Raw genomic sequence first — 15,162 nt, forward strand, 5'->3', positions numbered from 1 at the left:
ACGTACAGATCGACCCGCGGCCATGAAAACACCATGAGTGTTTCGCTTTCCTGGGTCCAGACCACCCTCAGGCCCCGCCCCCTCACATTACATTTATTACTTTATAATGAGTTTTTTTGTCACGTCGTGAACGCTCAGTACTGACATGCACTCAGATAAGCTGCTCTGCTCTGGAGCAACAGGACACGCTAACCCAGTCGTGGAGGAAGATTTTGCGGACGGCTTTGCAGGAAGCAGAACTTTCCTCCTGCACCTGACGGCCTGCAGAGTCTTCTTTAACGCGTCAATCTCGTGGATCTGCTCGTTGATGATCTTGATCAGGTTACTTCTCTCCTTGTTGAAGTTGAACTGCATGATCTCCACCTTCTGCTCCAGGCGTTCTTTGGCTCGTCGAGTGTTCTGGTAAATCACCTCAGTGCCCGGCGACAGCGGCTTGGGTTTCCTCGTGCTCTCTTTCTCCTTCATGGACTTCCTGTACGAGGCGGGAACATCGTCGTTGATCTCGATGACTCGGGCCCTCAGCTCGTTGGGCTTATCGATCACAGAGATGCAGGAATCCAGATCCTCCACCACGCGCTTCATCAGTTTTTCGACCATGTTCTTGTATCTTTTGAACTCCTGCTCGTTGTACTGCACTTTACTCGTGAGCAGTTCCACCTCCTTGGTCATGAAGTTGTTGGTGTCCTGGACTTCCTGCATGGCGGCCACGGTGTCCTCCTCTCTGTGCGTCGCCTGCAGTTTCTCTCCCTCTAAGCGAGTGCAGTCCCGGCACAGTTCCCCGGCGGCGGCGTGCAGCGTGGCGTTGGTGTCGGTTAAACGGTGAACTTGCTCCTGCAGGTTCCTCACAGCCGGTTTTAAATGATCCGCCTGCTCAATCTTACTTTGGAGCGCCACGTTCTTTTCGTTGAGTTTTTGGTGCAGATTGACTAACTCGTTGAACTTGTTGTGAGACGCTCGGATGACCTCGCTGTCCCGACAGTGCTGGTTTTTCAGGGAAATGATCGTTTCCTCGTATTTGGCACAAATTCTCATTTCTTTCTCGAGTTCCTTCTCTTTCTTGTCCATGTCCTGCACGAGTTCTTTAATGTTCAACTCGTTTATCGCGACCGCCTTCTTCAGCTCCTCGATCTCGTGCTTGAGCGCCGACGCTTCCGTGTCCGCGCTGTGTTTCATTCTGGCGTACGACTTGTCCAGCTCCGACGTCCTCGTCCTCCACTCGTCCACCTCTCCTTGAAGCTTCATCACTGAATCCGTTAGCGCCTCTGTTTCCGTTAGCGCTGCCTTGAGCCGCTCGTGAGTCTCCTTTAACTCTTTCTTTAACTCCTGTTGCATTTCTGAGTATTTGAGGACGCTCGTCTCCAGGCGGGTTTTGGCCTGCGTGAGTCTCTCCGTCGTCTCCTTGCTGTCCTCTAACATCTCCCTCAGCTCCTCCTCCCTTATCCTGCCTTCCTTCACGGCTTTCTGCAGCGACGCGACCTGTTCCTCCAGAGTCTTGATGACGTGGTTCTTTTCCGAGACGCGGTTTCCCCACAGCTCGGTGCTGTACTCGTGCTGATGCCTCAGCTGGTCAAACTGCCACTTGATGTAGCAGAGAGAATCTGCGTCCTTGTTTCTCTCCGACATCGTAGACTCTCGATTCGCTCGCACGCGACAGAGAACGTCCTGTGGTTGGACACGCGTGTGTTTTCAGAAGTGACATCATGCACCTTTGTCCTTTCATGTGGTCACATGACCCCCCTGCTGGCTCTGATGAATCCTACGACTGTTCCAAGTGTTTGGAGTAACCACGGCAACAGTCTTCTTCATCAACTGTTGTCTTCTGGAAGCAAGTTTCCAGAAGACTTTGGTCTGTGATGAAGAACCGCCTCAGTCTGTGATTGTGTTTTCAGACGATGTAAATAACGGACGCACAAACGTTTCTCTCTAAACATCTGAGCGTAGATCTGAGGACGACGAGATGAAGAGAATCACGTCGACTTTAACTCACATATTATTATTATTATTATTATTATTATTATGACACTCACGCCACCTCTTTATTCAAGAAAACTTTATTGACCTAATGATGTTTTTAACAAACGTAAGATACAATCATGGCTGACATGTTACATAATAATAAGCTGTGACGCATTCAGGGACTAAAATGTGACGTACGGTCGTTCTGTTTTTCTTCACTGCAGCGTGAAATAATCCAGAGTTTCCCAAACTTTCTTTACCTGGAAACTTTCCTTAAAGATGGAACTATTGTGACGAGCGGTTGCAACCATTTATCACGTTCTGTCATTTTCAGCTTTTTAAATGTGAACAATACCTATTTTTAGTTTGGGGACAAAAACGAGACGTTTGAGAACGTCGTCATTTCCACGTTTGATCAACATTTTATCAACAAAATGACCAAATGATCGACAGATGACCAAATATGAATATTGCATAAAATCGTCATTACCAGCCCTAATCTGGAGCTAAATCTGGACCTTTACCAAAAATGTTTGGTAAATGAATTAAAACAATGACTTGATAATCCATTCATCAGTTTGAATGGGTTATTTCTAACCATTCAAACTCAGTGTAAATGTGATTTTTGTGTAAATGAGAACGTTTGAGAAACCTGGAACTGAACCGCGAACACGTCTGCTGACTCACCTGTTAGCTTAGCTGTTAGCTCGGCCTGAGTGAAGCCGCGGGGGAGGCGGAGCCACAGGTGAACATCGTGATGAATAACAATATCTTTGACTAAATATTGGTAGAGATTAGATCAGGGAGAGTTTACAGTTACGCAGCAGGGATTAAATGTACTTTAATCCTTTAAGTCCGTCACAGATCCAGGTCTGTGCTGGTCTCTTTGGTTGGTTTCCTCTCACAGACCCTCACTGGCCCTGGTTCAGGTCTAAAGGATGAGTTTCTGACCCAGGATCTTGCGGTTGATCTCGGCCAAAGCCACAGAAAACACAAAGGCCTTTTCATCGGAGAGCGCGGCGTAAACGTCCACTTCCTTTTCCTGTTTCTCTGAGAAACAACACACACACACACACACACACACAGTCCTGTAGAAGCCATATTTTCAGAGTAAAAGCATCTTTAAAGTCATATTTTCAGAGTAAAAGCACAAGTCTGTGACCAGAAAATTATGTAATCACTTTTTATAAAATAAAAGTAGTAAAAGTTTTAAAGTTCATGACATTTACTGCACTTAAGTATCAAAAGTCATTTTCTGATAAAATCAGGATTCAGGACTGAGCCCCGGGGGATCACTGGTACGGCCTGTTGTCTTTCAACTGGAAGGTTGTGGGTTCAATTCAAGTAGATTTTAGAATTCTACTTCTCACACACAAAATCAAACTTTAAAGCTGTGGGTTTTTTTTTTTTACCTTTCTCCTCTTCCTGTTTCTTCAGGCCAGCTGATTTGGGTCTGCCCCGCCCCCTGCGGATAGGATCTGATTGGCTGTGGGTGCGAGGTCTCCTCCTGTTCTCCATGTCACTGGTCAAAGGAGAGTCGATCCTCTCCCTGCGAATGCGCTCGGTTCTTCTTCGCTTTAAATCCAGTTTCTCTTCAGCAGAAAAACACAAATTCATAAAGACGTTCAACAACAGAGAGAAATGTGACGTGTTCGCATTTGACGTGTTGGCATTTGACGTGTTGGCGTGTGATGTGTTGGCGTGTGACGTGTTGGCGTTTGACGTGTTGGCGTTTGACGTGTTGGCGTTTGACGTGTTGGCGTTTGACGTGTTCGCATTTGACGTGTTGGCGTTTGACGTGTTCACGTTTGACATGTTCGCATTTGACGTGTTCACGTTTGACATGTTCGCATTTGACATGTTCGCATTTGACGTGTTGGTGTTTGACGTGTTCACGTTTGACATGTTCGCATTTGACGTGTTCACGTTTGACATGTTCGCATTTGACGTGTTGGCGTTTTTACATTACATTACATTACATGTCATTTAGCAGACGCTTTTATCCAAAGCGACTTACAATAAGTGCATTTAAACATTTGGGTACAAATAAGAGCTAGAAGTAAGTAAGAGCTTCAAGTAAATCAAACTATGAAGTGCTAGTCATAAGTGCGATATATATATATATATATATATATATATATTTTTTTTTTTGTCGTTGTCATTATCGTCTTAGTCGAGGTAGAGTCGGAAGAAATGTGTTTTTAGTCGGCGGCGGAAGATGTGGAGGCTTTCCGCTGTCCGGATGTCAATGGGGAGCTCGTTCCACCATTTGGGAGCGAGGACAGTGAACAGTCTCGAGTTCTGTAAATGCCTCTGCGATCCTCTCAGTGAGGGGGCAGCGAGCCGGTTTGCCGATGCAGAGCGAAGTGGGCGGGCTGGGGTGTAGGTTTTGATCATGTCCTGGATGTAGGCTGGACCGGATCCGTTTGTAGCATGGAACGCAAGCACTAGAGTCTTGAAGCGGATGCGAGCAGCTACAGGAAGCCAGTGAAGGGAGCGGAGGAGAGGTGTAGTGTGGGAGAATTTTGGTAAGTTGAAGACCAGTCGAGCTGCTGCATTCTGGATGAGTTGCAGGGGTCGTATGGCACACGCAGGCGTTTGACGTGTTGGCGCTTGACGTGTTGGCGCTTGACGTGTTGGCGCTTGACGTGTTGGCGTTTGACGTGTTCACGTTTGACATGTTCGCGTTTGACATGTTCGCATTTGACGTGTTCACGTTTGACATGTTCGCATTTGACGTGTTCACGTTTGACATGTTCGCATTTGACGTGTTCACGTTTGACATGTTCACGTTTGACATGTTCGCGTTTGACATGTTCGCATTTGACGTGTTCGCATTTGACGTGTTGGCGTTTGACGTGTTCACGTTTGACATGTTCGCATTTGACGTGTTGGCGTTTGACGTGTTCACGTTTGACATGTTCGCATTTGACGTGTTGGCGTTTGACGTGTTGGCGTTTGACGTGTTGGCGTTTGACGTGTTGACGTGTTGGCGTTTGACGTGTTGGCGTTTGACGTGTGGCGTTTGACGTGTTGGCGTTTGGCGTTTGACGTGTTGGCGTTTGACGTGTGGCGTTTGACGTGTTGGCGTTTGACATGTTGGCGTTTGACATGTTGGCGTTTGACGTTTGAAGTGTTGGTGTATGACGTGTTGGCGTGTTGGCGTTTGACGTGTTGGCGCTTGACGTTTGAAGTGTTGGCGTATGACGTGTTGGCTTGTTGGCGTTTGACGTGTTGGCGTTTGACGTGTTGGCGCTTGACGTGTTGGCGCTTGACGTGTTGGCGTTTGACGTGTGGCGTGTGGCGTTTGACGTGTTGGCGTTTGACGTGTGGCGTTTGACGTGTTGGCGTTTGACGCGTTTGTGTTGGCGTTTGACGTGATGGCGTTTTACGTGTTGGCGTTTGACGTGTTGGCGTTTGACGTGATGGCGTTTTACGTGTTGGCGTTTGACGTGTTCGTGTTCGACATGTTTGACATAAGGAGTGAGGTGAAAGTCACCTGCGATGGCGGGAGAGCGTTCGTTTATCTTGGCGTTGAGGAGTTTCCTGCTGATGAACACGAATCCACACGGACACGACTTACATGCAACTGGAATCTGGAGGGAAACAAAACATGGAGCAGACTTTTATCACTTTGAATCATTTCATCATCAACTCTATGATTGTGCTTTAACTCATGGAGACACACACACACACACACACACACTCACACTCACTCACTCTCAGTCTGTGTGTGTGTGTGTGTGTGTGTGTCTCACCTGTTGGTCACATTCAGGACAAGATTTCGTGGCCATTTTGACTTTCTTTGTTTTATTCGTCGACATAGTTGCTTTGGTCCAGAGACACTGTGTGTGTGTGTGTGTGCGTGCGTGTGTGTGTGTGTGTGTGTGCGCGCGCTGCTTCGACGCTAACACATGTTCCCTCGGTGACGACACAAAACGCGACGCCGCGACAACAAAATCCACCGTGACATGAAATAAAAAACACACAAAAATATCGAAGACGACTCTGGAAATAATACTGCTGAAGCTCGGCGCATGCGCAGACACGACGGCGCTTCTTCTTCTTCGGTCGCTGGTAGCAGACGTTACCGCCACCTCGTGGACTGGAGCGTGACTCCGAGTTTTTCAACGATTAAAAAACTGACACGTTAGTGGACAGTAAGTATGTTGTTGCTGTGTGGCGTGAGCGCCCCCTGCTGCTGAGAAACAGACTCACTCTGCTTTATCTGAAAGTCTGTGTCACGTGGTCAGACACACACACACACACACACACACACACACAGGAGCTGCCTCCATCACTCAGTTCTAATGTCGGCTTTTAAAATATTTAATTTAGACTTAACTTAGTGACACAAAGTGACCACACGAGGCAGCAGAGGACCAGCAGCTCCTGTGTGTGTGTGTGTGTGTGTGTGAGATGTTAAAATCACTGATTTTCTCTGTGGACTTTGGTGTGTGAGAGTGAGTGTTTTACAAACTTCAGTTTCCTGTTGTTAAAGTTTGTCTCACAGTCTACATTAGAGATATCATTAAAATATTAATTGTAAGATTAATAAAAAAAAAGATAACTGAGCACTTTTATCATCGTTAATTGAGAAATGACGACGTTCACAAAACTCCATGAGTTTTCAAGCATTTTTAGTTTTGATTCCAGAGCAGAATAATAATCTCTTCTCATCAACACGTTCCCTGCACCAGACCAGTTCTTAAAAATGTACTTTAATTGTTTAAACTAATGATTATTTTCTCGCCGTTCAGTTCATAAAACGTGTAAAAAATACTGATCAAACTGATCAAAACCCCAGAAGATAAAATATTTGATGTATAATAATATTAATAACCAATGAGTGGTTGCAGCCCAGTTTAAACTCATGTCCTTGTTCTTCTAAATAAAGCTCTGAAACAGAACAATAATGTAAGACAGTCACTCCGTGGATTATAGTAATGATAGGATTTTATTATATTATTCATACACTTATGTGTAAAAGTAACAGAAGGCAAACATTTATTGTTAATTTCAGTTTTTATTTCAGTAAATGACAGCGATAGTTTTGCTATTTTCATCTGCGTCTTTATCTGATTCACAAGAAAGACGAGGGTTTGACACACGGACTCAAGACGGGAGAGAAAAATCAACAAATGCACCTTTAACAAATCAGCCAAAAACACAGGAGAGAGAGACAGAGAGAGAGACAGAGACAGAGAGAGAGAGAGAGGGAGACAGGACTGTTCCACACACACACGCACAATGTCACCGATGTGAAACATCATAGTTTGGTCTTTTAAAACATGCAAACACACTGCGCACACGCTGCTGCTGCTGTCGTGTGTGTGTGTCTGTCCAGTGGTGACAAATCCACACACATCTACAGACAAATATGATGCAAACACAAAGAGAAACTAAATGAAAGTGTCAAAGAATGAGTCTGGTCGTGTGAGGCACTGACACATGGGCTGTGAGCGCCCCCTGCTGCTGACGCTCGGGACGTATCGCAGCGCCGCATCCAGCGACTGATTCACTGAGAAACTCAGACACGAGTGAATTTAAGTCTGACAAGCACAGGTTGTACGAGTGGGAGCCATGTTGGACTTTGTGAGGCTGCTGCGACTCTCTGAGTTTAACTTGACGATGTCTTTAAGGACACGTTCACGTCTTTATCTCCCTGTTAGTCTGTAACACACACACACACACACACACACACACACACCAAACCTCACAGAGACAATCAGTGATTTTAGCTGCTGCTGCTCCTCTGCTGCCTCGTGTGGTCACTTTGTGTCACTGACGTCAATCTGGACAGAGGATTTCAAACAGTTGTAAGAGTGTGAGTGTGTGTGTGGGAGAGTGAGAGTGTGTGTGTGTGTGTGTGTGGGAGAGTGTGTGTGCGTGTGTGAGTGAGTGTGTGTGTGGGAGAGTGAGTGAGTGAGTGAGTGTGCATGTGTGTGTGTGTGTGTGTGGGAGAGTGTGTGTGTGTGTGCGTGCGTGTGTGTGTGGGGGAGTGAGTGTGTGTGCGTGCGTGCGTGCGGGAGAGTGAGTGTGTGTGTGTGTGTGTGTGTGCATGTGCGAGTGTGTGTGGGAGAGTGAGTGGTTTACAAACGTCTTTGTCTCACAGTGAGACAAAGACGTGAACGTGTCCCTAAAGACATGGCAGACTTAAAGTGACTGAGTGTCCCATGTTGGACACGTCTCGCTCACGTTTCCACAGGTTTACTGGTCTAAAGACGGCGTCACATGACCTGCAGCAGGAAGGACAGCGAGGAGCAAACTCGTAAAAATCATAAAAACAAACATTACAGGACGGAGTTCTTTTATCATTCGTGGTTTATTTTCATTCCTCACCTTGATGTGTTTGTGTGAGTGTGTGTGTGTGTGTGTGTAGATTTATATTCTTAATATAGTGAAACATCTATGGGACGGACGTCCCGTCCTTCAGACCTGTGGTGCTTTTAGAGGACCAGGCCCTCGTAGGCCGGACCCTCGGACTCGGGCGACTCTCTCTGCAGACGCAGATGCTCCAGTGTGTTGTGGAAGTGTTTGTTGATCTGCTCCGTCTCCTCGCTCGCCTCCAGGTTGGGAAGATCTTCTCTGATCTTCTGGATCAGCTGGTTGAGCACCTGCACCGTCACCTGTGCGAGGAAAGACAGCGTCAGAGTGTGGGCGTGCCTCTCGTGACTCTTGAGTCAGCGCGGCTTCTCTTACCGCGTCGTTTTCTCTCTCGTAGAAACACACGTATCTGTTGAGGATCTCGATGAACAGCTGCACCTGCAGTGACGGGTCCATGCACTGGTTGGCGATCTTCAGAGCTTTCTTTAGACACTCCATCACACGCTTCCCATCGCGGATCTGACCACGCACAGGAAACAAGAGCGTTAACAGAGAAGTCACCACCTCCGCTCATTCACTCATGAAAAACTCAAGTCACCTCGTCGCCGCTTTTGTCCGTGCTGCGTCCGGACCAGAAGAGATGAGCGCAGATGCTCACGGCTCGACACTGGTCGGGTTTCTTCAGCAGTTTGGAGGCGGCGAGCGCACACTGGGTCCTCAGAGGCTCGTGGTTCTCCTCGCTGAAACAACGCATCCTCTCAAACGTCCCGATGATCAGCGTGATCGCTGCCAGCTGAGCTTTAGAGTCACTGATCTCATCCTCGTACAGAGAGAACGCCTGAGGGAGGGGGGGGAGACAGAGAGAGAGACAGAGAGCGACAGAGAGAGAGACAGAGACAGAGACAGAGGGGGAGACAGAGACAGAGAGAGACAGAGAGAGAGAGAGACAGAGACAGAGGGGGAGACAGAGACAGAGAGAGACAGAGACAGAGGGGGAGACCATAAACTGAAGTCTGTAAAACACTCACTCTCCCACACAGGAGCTGCTGGTCCTCTGCTGCCTCGTGTGGTCACTTTGTGTCACTGATGTTAATCAGAATTAAAGTTTTAAGACAGAATTCACTAAAGTTAGTGATGGAGGCAGCAGTGGATCGACAGCTCCTGTGTGTGTGTGTGTGTGTGTGTGTGTGTGTGTGTGTGTGTGTGTGTGAGAGTGAGTTTACATTATTGAGTAAAATAAACAGTTTAATGATAACAAACAATGTATCAACTGAACATTAAACGTTTAAAACAGGTCATCAAAAACTTAGCAACATTAATAATCTCATCATCTTTTGATCTGATATTAGGTCACAGGTGGTTCATAACACTTTTACTTCTCTACACAGACTTTAAGTCTTGATTGTAGAAAATAACATTTTTTAAATAGAACACCTAGAGCAAATAAAAACCTTTAAACTTTTATTTTGGTGAGTTTGGTCAGTGCTACTTCCACCTGAAAGACCTCACGACAGTTTGTGAACAAGTGACACAGTTTTGCTTTACCTGTGACATGAACTCGTACGCCACGGTCTCATGGTTCTCAAAGCCAATCTCGCCCGCGGCCAGCGCCCCCTGCAGGAAGAGGCGGAGAGGCAGCTCGGCCAGCTCGGCCTTGATAAGAGCACTGATGGTCTGGTGGGCGAAGGAGAAGATCTTCTGACACTTCTTCTCCCACTTGTCGTCCTGATGGGAGACACGGTGGTTTAGTGACAGGACAGAGATGACCAGCAGCAGCAGCAGCAGCAGCAGCAGCAGCAGCAGCAGCAGCAGCAGCAGCAGCAGCAGCAGCAGCAGCATCGCAGAGAAGAGGCACGTGTGCTCACCACTGACGAGTTGTCCTTGTATCTGAAGGCCAGCTGATAGGCAGCAAACACCAGCGGAGGGAGTGTGTAACGAATCCTTTGGTTTCCACCGGCACCAAAGTGTTTTCTGGCCGTGTTCAGGATCTGAAACCAGAGACAAAGACACTCAACACACGAGCTGTCATTTCATTTCACTTCAAAATAAATGTGTTTGTTTCGAAGTTTGTGATGAAAAATCTATCAATAAAGAGTATAAAAATTGATCGGGGAACTACATTCATCAATGTTCTACTTTCTGTCATTTTAAGCTTCTTAAATGTGAATATTTTCTACTTTCTGTCATTTTTCAGCTTCTTAAATGTGAATATTTTCTACCTTCTGTCATTTTTCAGCTTCTTAAATGTGAATATTTTCTACTTTCTGTCATTTTTCAGCTTCTTAAATGTGAATATTTTCTACTTTCTGTCATTTTTCAGCTTCTTAAATGTGAATATTTTCTACTTTCTGTCATTTTTCAGCTTCTTTAATGTGAATATTTTCTACTTTGTAATTTTTCAGCTTCTTAAATGTGAATATTTTCTACTTTCTGTCATTTTTCAGTTTCTTAAATGTGAATATTTTCTACTTTCTGTCATTTTTCAGCTTCTTTAACGTGAATATTTTCTACTTTCTGTCATTTTTCAGCTTCTTAAATGTGAATATTTTCTACTTTCTGTCATTTTTCAGCTTCTTAAATGTGAATATTTTCTACTTTCTGTCATTTTTCAGCTTCTTAAATGTGAATATTTTCTACTTTCTGTCATTTTTCAGCTTCTTAAATGTGAATATTTTCTACTTTCTGTCATTTTTCAGCTTCTTTAATGTGAATATTTTCTACTTTGTAATTTTTCAGCTTCTTAAATGTGAATATTTTCTACTTTCTGTCATTTTTCAGCTTCTTTAACGTGAATATTTTCTACTTTCTGTCACTTTTCAGCTTCTTAAATGTGAATATTTTCTACTTTCTGTCATTTTTCAGCTTCTTTAACGTGAATATTTTCTACTTTCTGTCATTTTTCAGCTTCTTAAATGTGAATATTTTCTACTTTCTGTCATTTTTCAGCTTCTTAAATGTGAATATTTTCTACTTTCTGTCATTTTTCAGCTTCTTAAATGTGAATATTTTCTACTTTCTGTCATTTTTCAGCTTCTTAAATGTGAATATTTTCTACTTTCTGTCATTTTTCAGCTTCTTAAATGTGAATATTTTCTACTTTCATTGCTCCATAAAACAAAGAAATCATTTTCTGACACTTTTTATCGATTAACGTTGAAAATACTCTTTAAAAAAGTAAAATAATGGTTAGTTGTAATGTTGAGGAAAGAACTCACGAGGTACTGCTGATCCGGGTCTTCAGAGTGGAGCAGGTGGATGAAACGACCCACGAGACTCTGCTCCTCAGCAAAGTCCTCGGGGTCGGGGTCGTCTGACGGCTGGTCAGGCTGGTCCTGGATCAGTGTTGACACCAGGTTCAAGATGGCGTCCACCTAAAACAAGCAGGGAGGACGAGTTTAAACAAACAGTGAAAAGTGAAACTGGAGCAGCACGTGGTCCTGGAGACTGCGTTAGGTTTGGTGCAGCTTCTGTGTTTAAATGTTTTAATTAAAACGTTTAAGAAATAGTAACTGTGTATTTTGTTCGTCATGAAAAAACGAAGCATAAAAATAAGGCTTTTATGAAATCACTGATTAAAAAAAACATTGTTTAATGCTAAATTAGGCTAAAATAGAAGGTTCTGAGTGAAGAGCCGCACTTCCCATCACTATAAACTGCCCACACTGAGGAGGAGGAGGAGCTATAGTAACAGACAAGTCTGAATGTCAGCTTTGTGTCCAGGTCTGGACTGGACTGTGTGTGAAAGCCGACCTGTTCCTGCGCCACGATGGTGGTGTTGTACTCCAGCGTGTTGGTCAGCACGTAGCAGCTCATGCTCTTGCGTGACTCGTAGTCAAAGTACTCGAACAGCGGCGGGAAGTGTTTGAGCTGCAGCACCGTCAGGACGTTGTTGTAAGTGTCCACCGGGATCTTCAGCAGCCGCGTCAGCTCCTTGGACACGGCGCTGCTCGTCGCTATGCTGCAAGAAAACAAGAAAACAGGTCAACAGGTCAACAGGTGACGTCACTGTCAGTGTCATGGACACGACGCTCAGCCGTGACATTCTTCTTCTTAAAAACAAACCACCAAAGAGAAATGGTCTAAATACACGGAGCAAAGGAAAGAGACGCACTGTTCCAGGTTGAGCTTGTTGAAGATCTCCACCGTGCTCTCCAGGACCTTATCCACGTAGTCCACGCGGTCAGGGTAACATTTCATGGCCAAATTGATGAGAGACACCTGGAGAGACACCACGTCCTCTGACGGCATGTCCTGACGGGACTGACGGACGGACGGACAGAGAATCACACACATGATGATGGGTTCAAACGGAACAGTGAGGAAACCGCAGCACAGACTCTCAGTGTGACGTCACCTACTTGAATGACAGTGGCCACTTGTTGAGAGAAGATGTCAAACAGTTTGATCTCAGCTGGGATTCCAGGACCGTCTTCTCGATGAGCAAACAGAGCCAGTCTGAAAGAACCAACATTACATTGTGAGTGCTTTAAAGACGTGATCATGTGACATCGATATGGGAGTGTCTTGTCTTGTGTTCCCACTGGCAGCCACGTTTTCCCGTCTGTACCTGTCGATGAGCGCGATGATGATGTTCTTGACGTTGACGTGTTGATGAAGCTCGGCGCAGGATCTCAGGAAAGGGTTCAGGGTCTGAAGGTGGAACTCATCCGGGAAAACCTGCAGAGTCAAGAACTTACTTATATGTTCCTTATATGAACTGTCTGTTTGTTTCAAACAATAACAATTCAATTTAGATTCTCATCAAACGTCCTGATGGGGAACCTCAGTCTTTACGATCCATTTCACCTGCACTGTCTCTTGTTCAGACCTGGTATTAACATCCATCCTGAGAGATACCATCGATTCAGCTGTTTTTCTACGACTGATCCGTGATTTCTTAGGAGTAAGAAAAGTGATTTTTTGGAGTAAGAAAAGTTATTTTTTTGGAGTAAGAAAAGTGATTTTTTGGAATAAGAAAAGTGATTTTTTGGAATAAGAAAAGTGATTTTCTTGGAGTAAGAAAAGTGAATTTTTGGAGTAAGAAACGTGATTTTCTCGGAGTAAGAAAAGTGATTTTTTGGAGTAAGAAAAGTGATTTTTTGGAGTAAGAAAGGTGATTTTTTTGAGTAAGAAAGGTGAATTTTTGGAGTAAGAAACGTGATTTTTTTGAGTAAGAAAGGTGAATTTTTGGAGTAAGAAACGTGAATTTTTGGAGTAAGAAACGTGATTTTCTCGGAGTAAGAAAAGTGAATTTTTGGAGTAAGAAACGTGATTTTCTCGGAGTAAGAAAAGTGATTTTTTGGAGTAAGAAAAGTGATTTTTTGGAGTAAGAAAGGTGATTTTTTTGAGTAAGAAAGGTGAATTTTTGGAGTAAGAAACGTGAATTTTTGGAGTAAGAAACGTGATTTTCTCGGAGTAAGAAAAGTGTTTTTTGGAGTAAGAAAAGTGATTTTTTGGAGTAAGAAAAGTGAATTTTTGGAGTAAGAAACGTGATTTTCTCGGAGTAAGAACAGTGATTTTTTGGAGTAAGAAAAGTGATTTTTTGGAGTAAGAAAGGTGATTTTTTTGAGTAAGAAAGGTGAATTTTTGGAGTAAGAAACGTGAATTTTTGGAGTAAGAAACGTGATTTTCTCGGAGTAAGAAAAGTGTTTTTTGGAGTAAGAAAAGTGATTTTTTGGAATAAGAAAAGTGATTTTTTGGAATAAGAAAAGTGATTTTTTGGAATAAGAAAAGTGATTTTCTTGGAGTAAGAAAAGTGAATTTTTGGAGTAAGAAACGTGATTTTCTCGGAGTAAGAAAAGTGATTTTTTGGAGTAAGAAAAGTGATTTTTTGGAGTAAGAAAGGTGATTTTTTTGAGTAAGAAAGGTGAATTTTTGGAGTAAGAAACGTGATTTTTTTGAGTAAGAAAGGTGAATTTTTGGAGTAAGAAACGTGAATTTTTGGAGTAAGAAACGTGATTTTCTCGGAGTAAGAAAAGTGAATTTTTGGAGTAAGAAACGTGATTTTCTCGGAGTAAGAAAAGTGATTTTTTGGAGTAAGAAAAGTGATTTTTTGGAGTAAGAAAGGTGATTTTTTTGAGTAAGAAAGGTGAATTTTTGGAGTAAGAAACGTGAATTTTTGGAGTAAGAAACGTGATTTTCTCGGAGTAAGAAAAGTGTTTTTTGGAGTAAGAAAAGTGATTTTTTGGAGTAAGAAAAGTGAATTTTTGGAGTAAGAAACGTGATTTTCTCGGAGTAAGAAAAGTGATTTTTTGGAGTAAGAAAAGTGATTTTTTGGAGTAAGAAAGGTGATTTTTTTGAGTAAGAAAGGTGAATTTTTGGAGTAAGAAACGTGAATTTTTGGAGTAAGAAACGTGATTTTCTCGGAGTAAGAAAAGTGTTTTTTGGAGTAAGAAAAGTGATTTTTTGGAGTAAGAAAAGTGATTTTTTGGAGTAAGAAAGGTGATTTTTTTACTAAGAGTAAGAAGTGGTAAACAAGTAACAGATCCCTCACTGCACCTGAATGATGCACTCCATGAGATACTCCTGAGCCAGCGAGTCTCTGCAGTTCACCACCTGCTCCAGTACACCAGGGAGAACGATCTGTGGTGAGGGAAACACAAGGATTTCAGCTCCGCTAAAGCAGCCATGTCTCTCTCTGTCACACACACACACACACCTGTTTGTACTTGTCCACATTGACGCCCTCCAGCTGACTGAGGCGGACCAGGTTGGTTCCCACCAGAATCCTCAGCTCCTGTCGCTCCTTCTCTCTCTTCTCCCGGTCTCGGCTGTGGCCCTGATGCTGCATTCGCACCCACAACTTGTTCATTTCTGCAAAGTTGAGCAGGACAAAGTCCATGGAGTCGTTGATGTCGCCGGTCATCTCCTCTGAACCCC

At 44.0% G+C, this 15,162-nt stretch overlaps 2 protein-coding genes across 3 annotated transcripts in view; both read right to left on the minus strand.

Annotated features, from left to right (window-relative positions):
• Positions 1-2,035: 2,035 nt before the first annotated feature.
• On the minus strand, positions 2,036-6,027 carry c5h16orf87 (chromosome 5 C16orf87 homolog). Of its 2 annotated transcripts, none has more exons than XM_058629476.1 (4): positions 5,715-6,027; positions 5,456-5,552; positions 3,369-3,548; positions 2,036-2,998 (listed from the first exon to the last, which is right to left on the minus strand). In XM_058629476.1, the coding sequence occupies exons 1-4, from the start codon at positions 5,778-5,780 to the stop codon at positions 2,961-2,963; spliced, it is 381 nt and encodes a 126-aa protein (XP_058485459.1). In that variant the 5' UTR covers positions 5,781-6,027; the 3' UTR covers positions 2,036-2,960. The 2 variants fall into 2 exon arrangements, with proteins under 2 accessions (XP_058485459.1, XP_058485460.1); XM_058629477.1 differs by having other exon boundaries at positions 2,036-3,006; positions 5,715-6,024.
• Positions 6,028-6,894: 867 nt separating this feature from the next.
• The window catches only part of vps35 (VPS35 retromer complex component), an 11,162-nt gene continuing 2,894 nt past the window's right edge, over positions 6,895-15,162 (minus strand). Inside the window, exons 6-17 of the mRNA XM_058629276.1 lie at positions 14,942-15,161; positions 14,782-14,865; positions 12,851-12,960; positions 12,642-12,738; positions 12,395-12,543; positions 12,034-12,241; positions 11,499-11,654; positions 10,149-10,271; positions 9,829-10,008; positions 8,882-9,121; positions 8,659-8,802; positions 6,895-8,585 (exon numbers count right to left, since the gene is read on the minus strand). Of these exons, the coding sequence (XP_058485259.1) occupies positions 8,406-8,585; positions 8,659-8,802; positions 8,882-9,121; positions 9,829-10,008; positions 10,149-10,271; positions 11,499-11,654; positions 12,034-12,241; positions 12,395-12,543; positions 12,642-12,738; positions 12,851-12,960; positions 14,782-14,865; positions 14,942-15,161 (1,891 nt within the window). The 3' untranslated portion in view covers positions 6,895-8,405. The remainder of the gene's footprint in view (positions 8,586-8,658; positions 8,803-8,881; positions 9,122-9,828; positions 10,009-10,148; positions 10,272-11,498; positions 11,655-12,033; positions 12,242-12,394; positions 12,544-12,641; positions 12,739-12,850; positions 12,961-14,781; positions 14,866-14,941; position 15,162) is intronic.

This window comes from Solea solea, chromosome 5, assembly GCF_958295425.1.
Source record: "Solea solea chromosome 5, fSolSol10.1, whole genome shotgun sequence".
Classification (NCBI taxonomy): Eukaryota; Metazoa; Chordata; class Actinopteri; order Pleuronectiformes; family Soleidae; genus Solea; species Solea solea.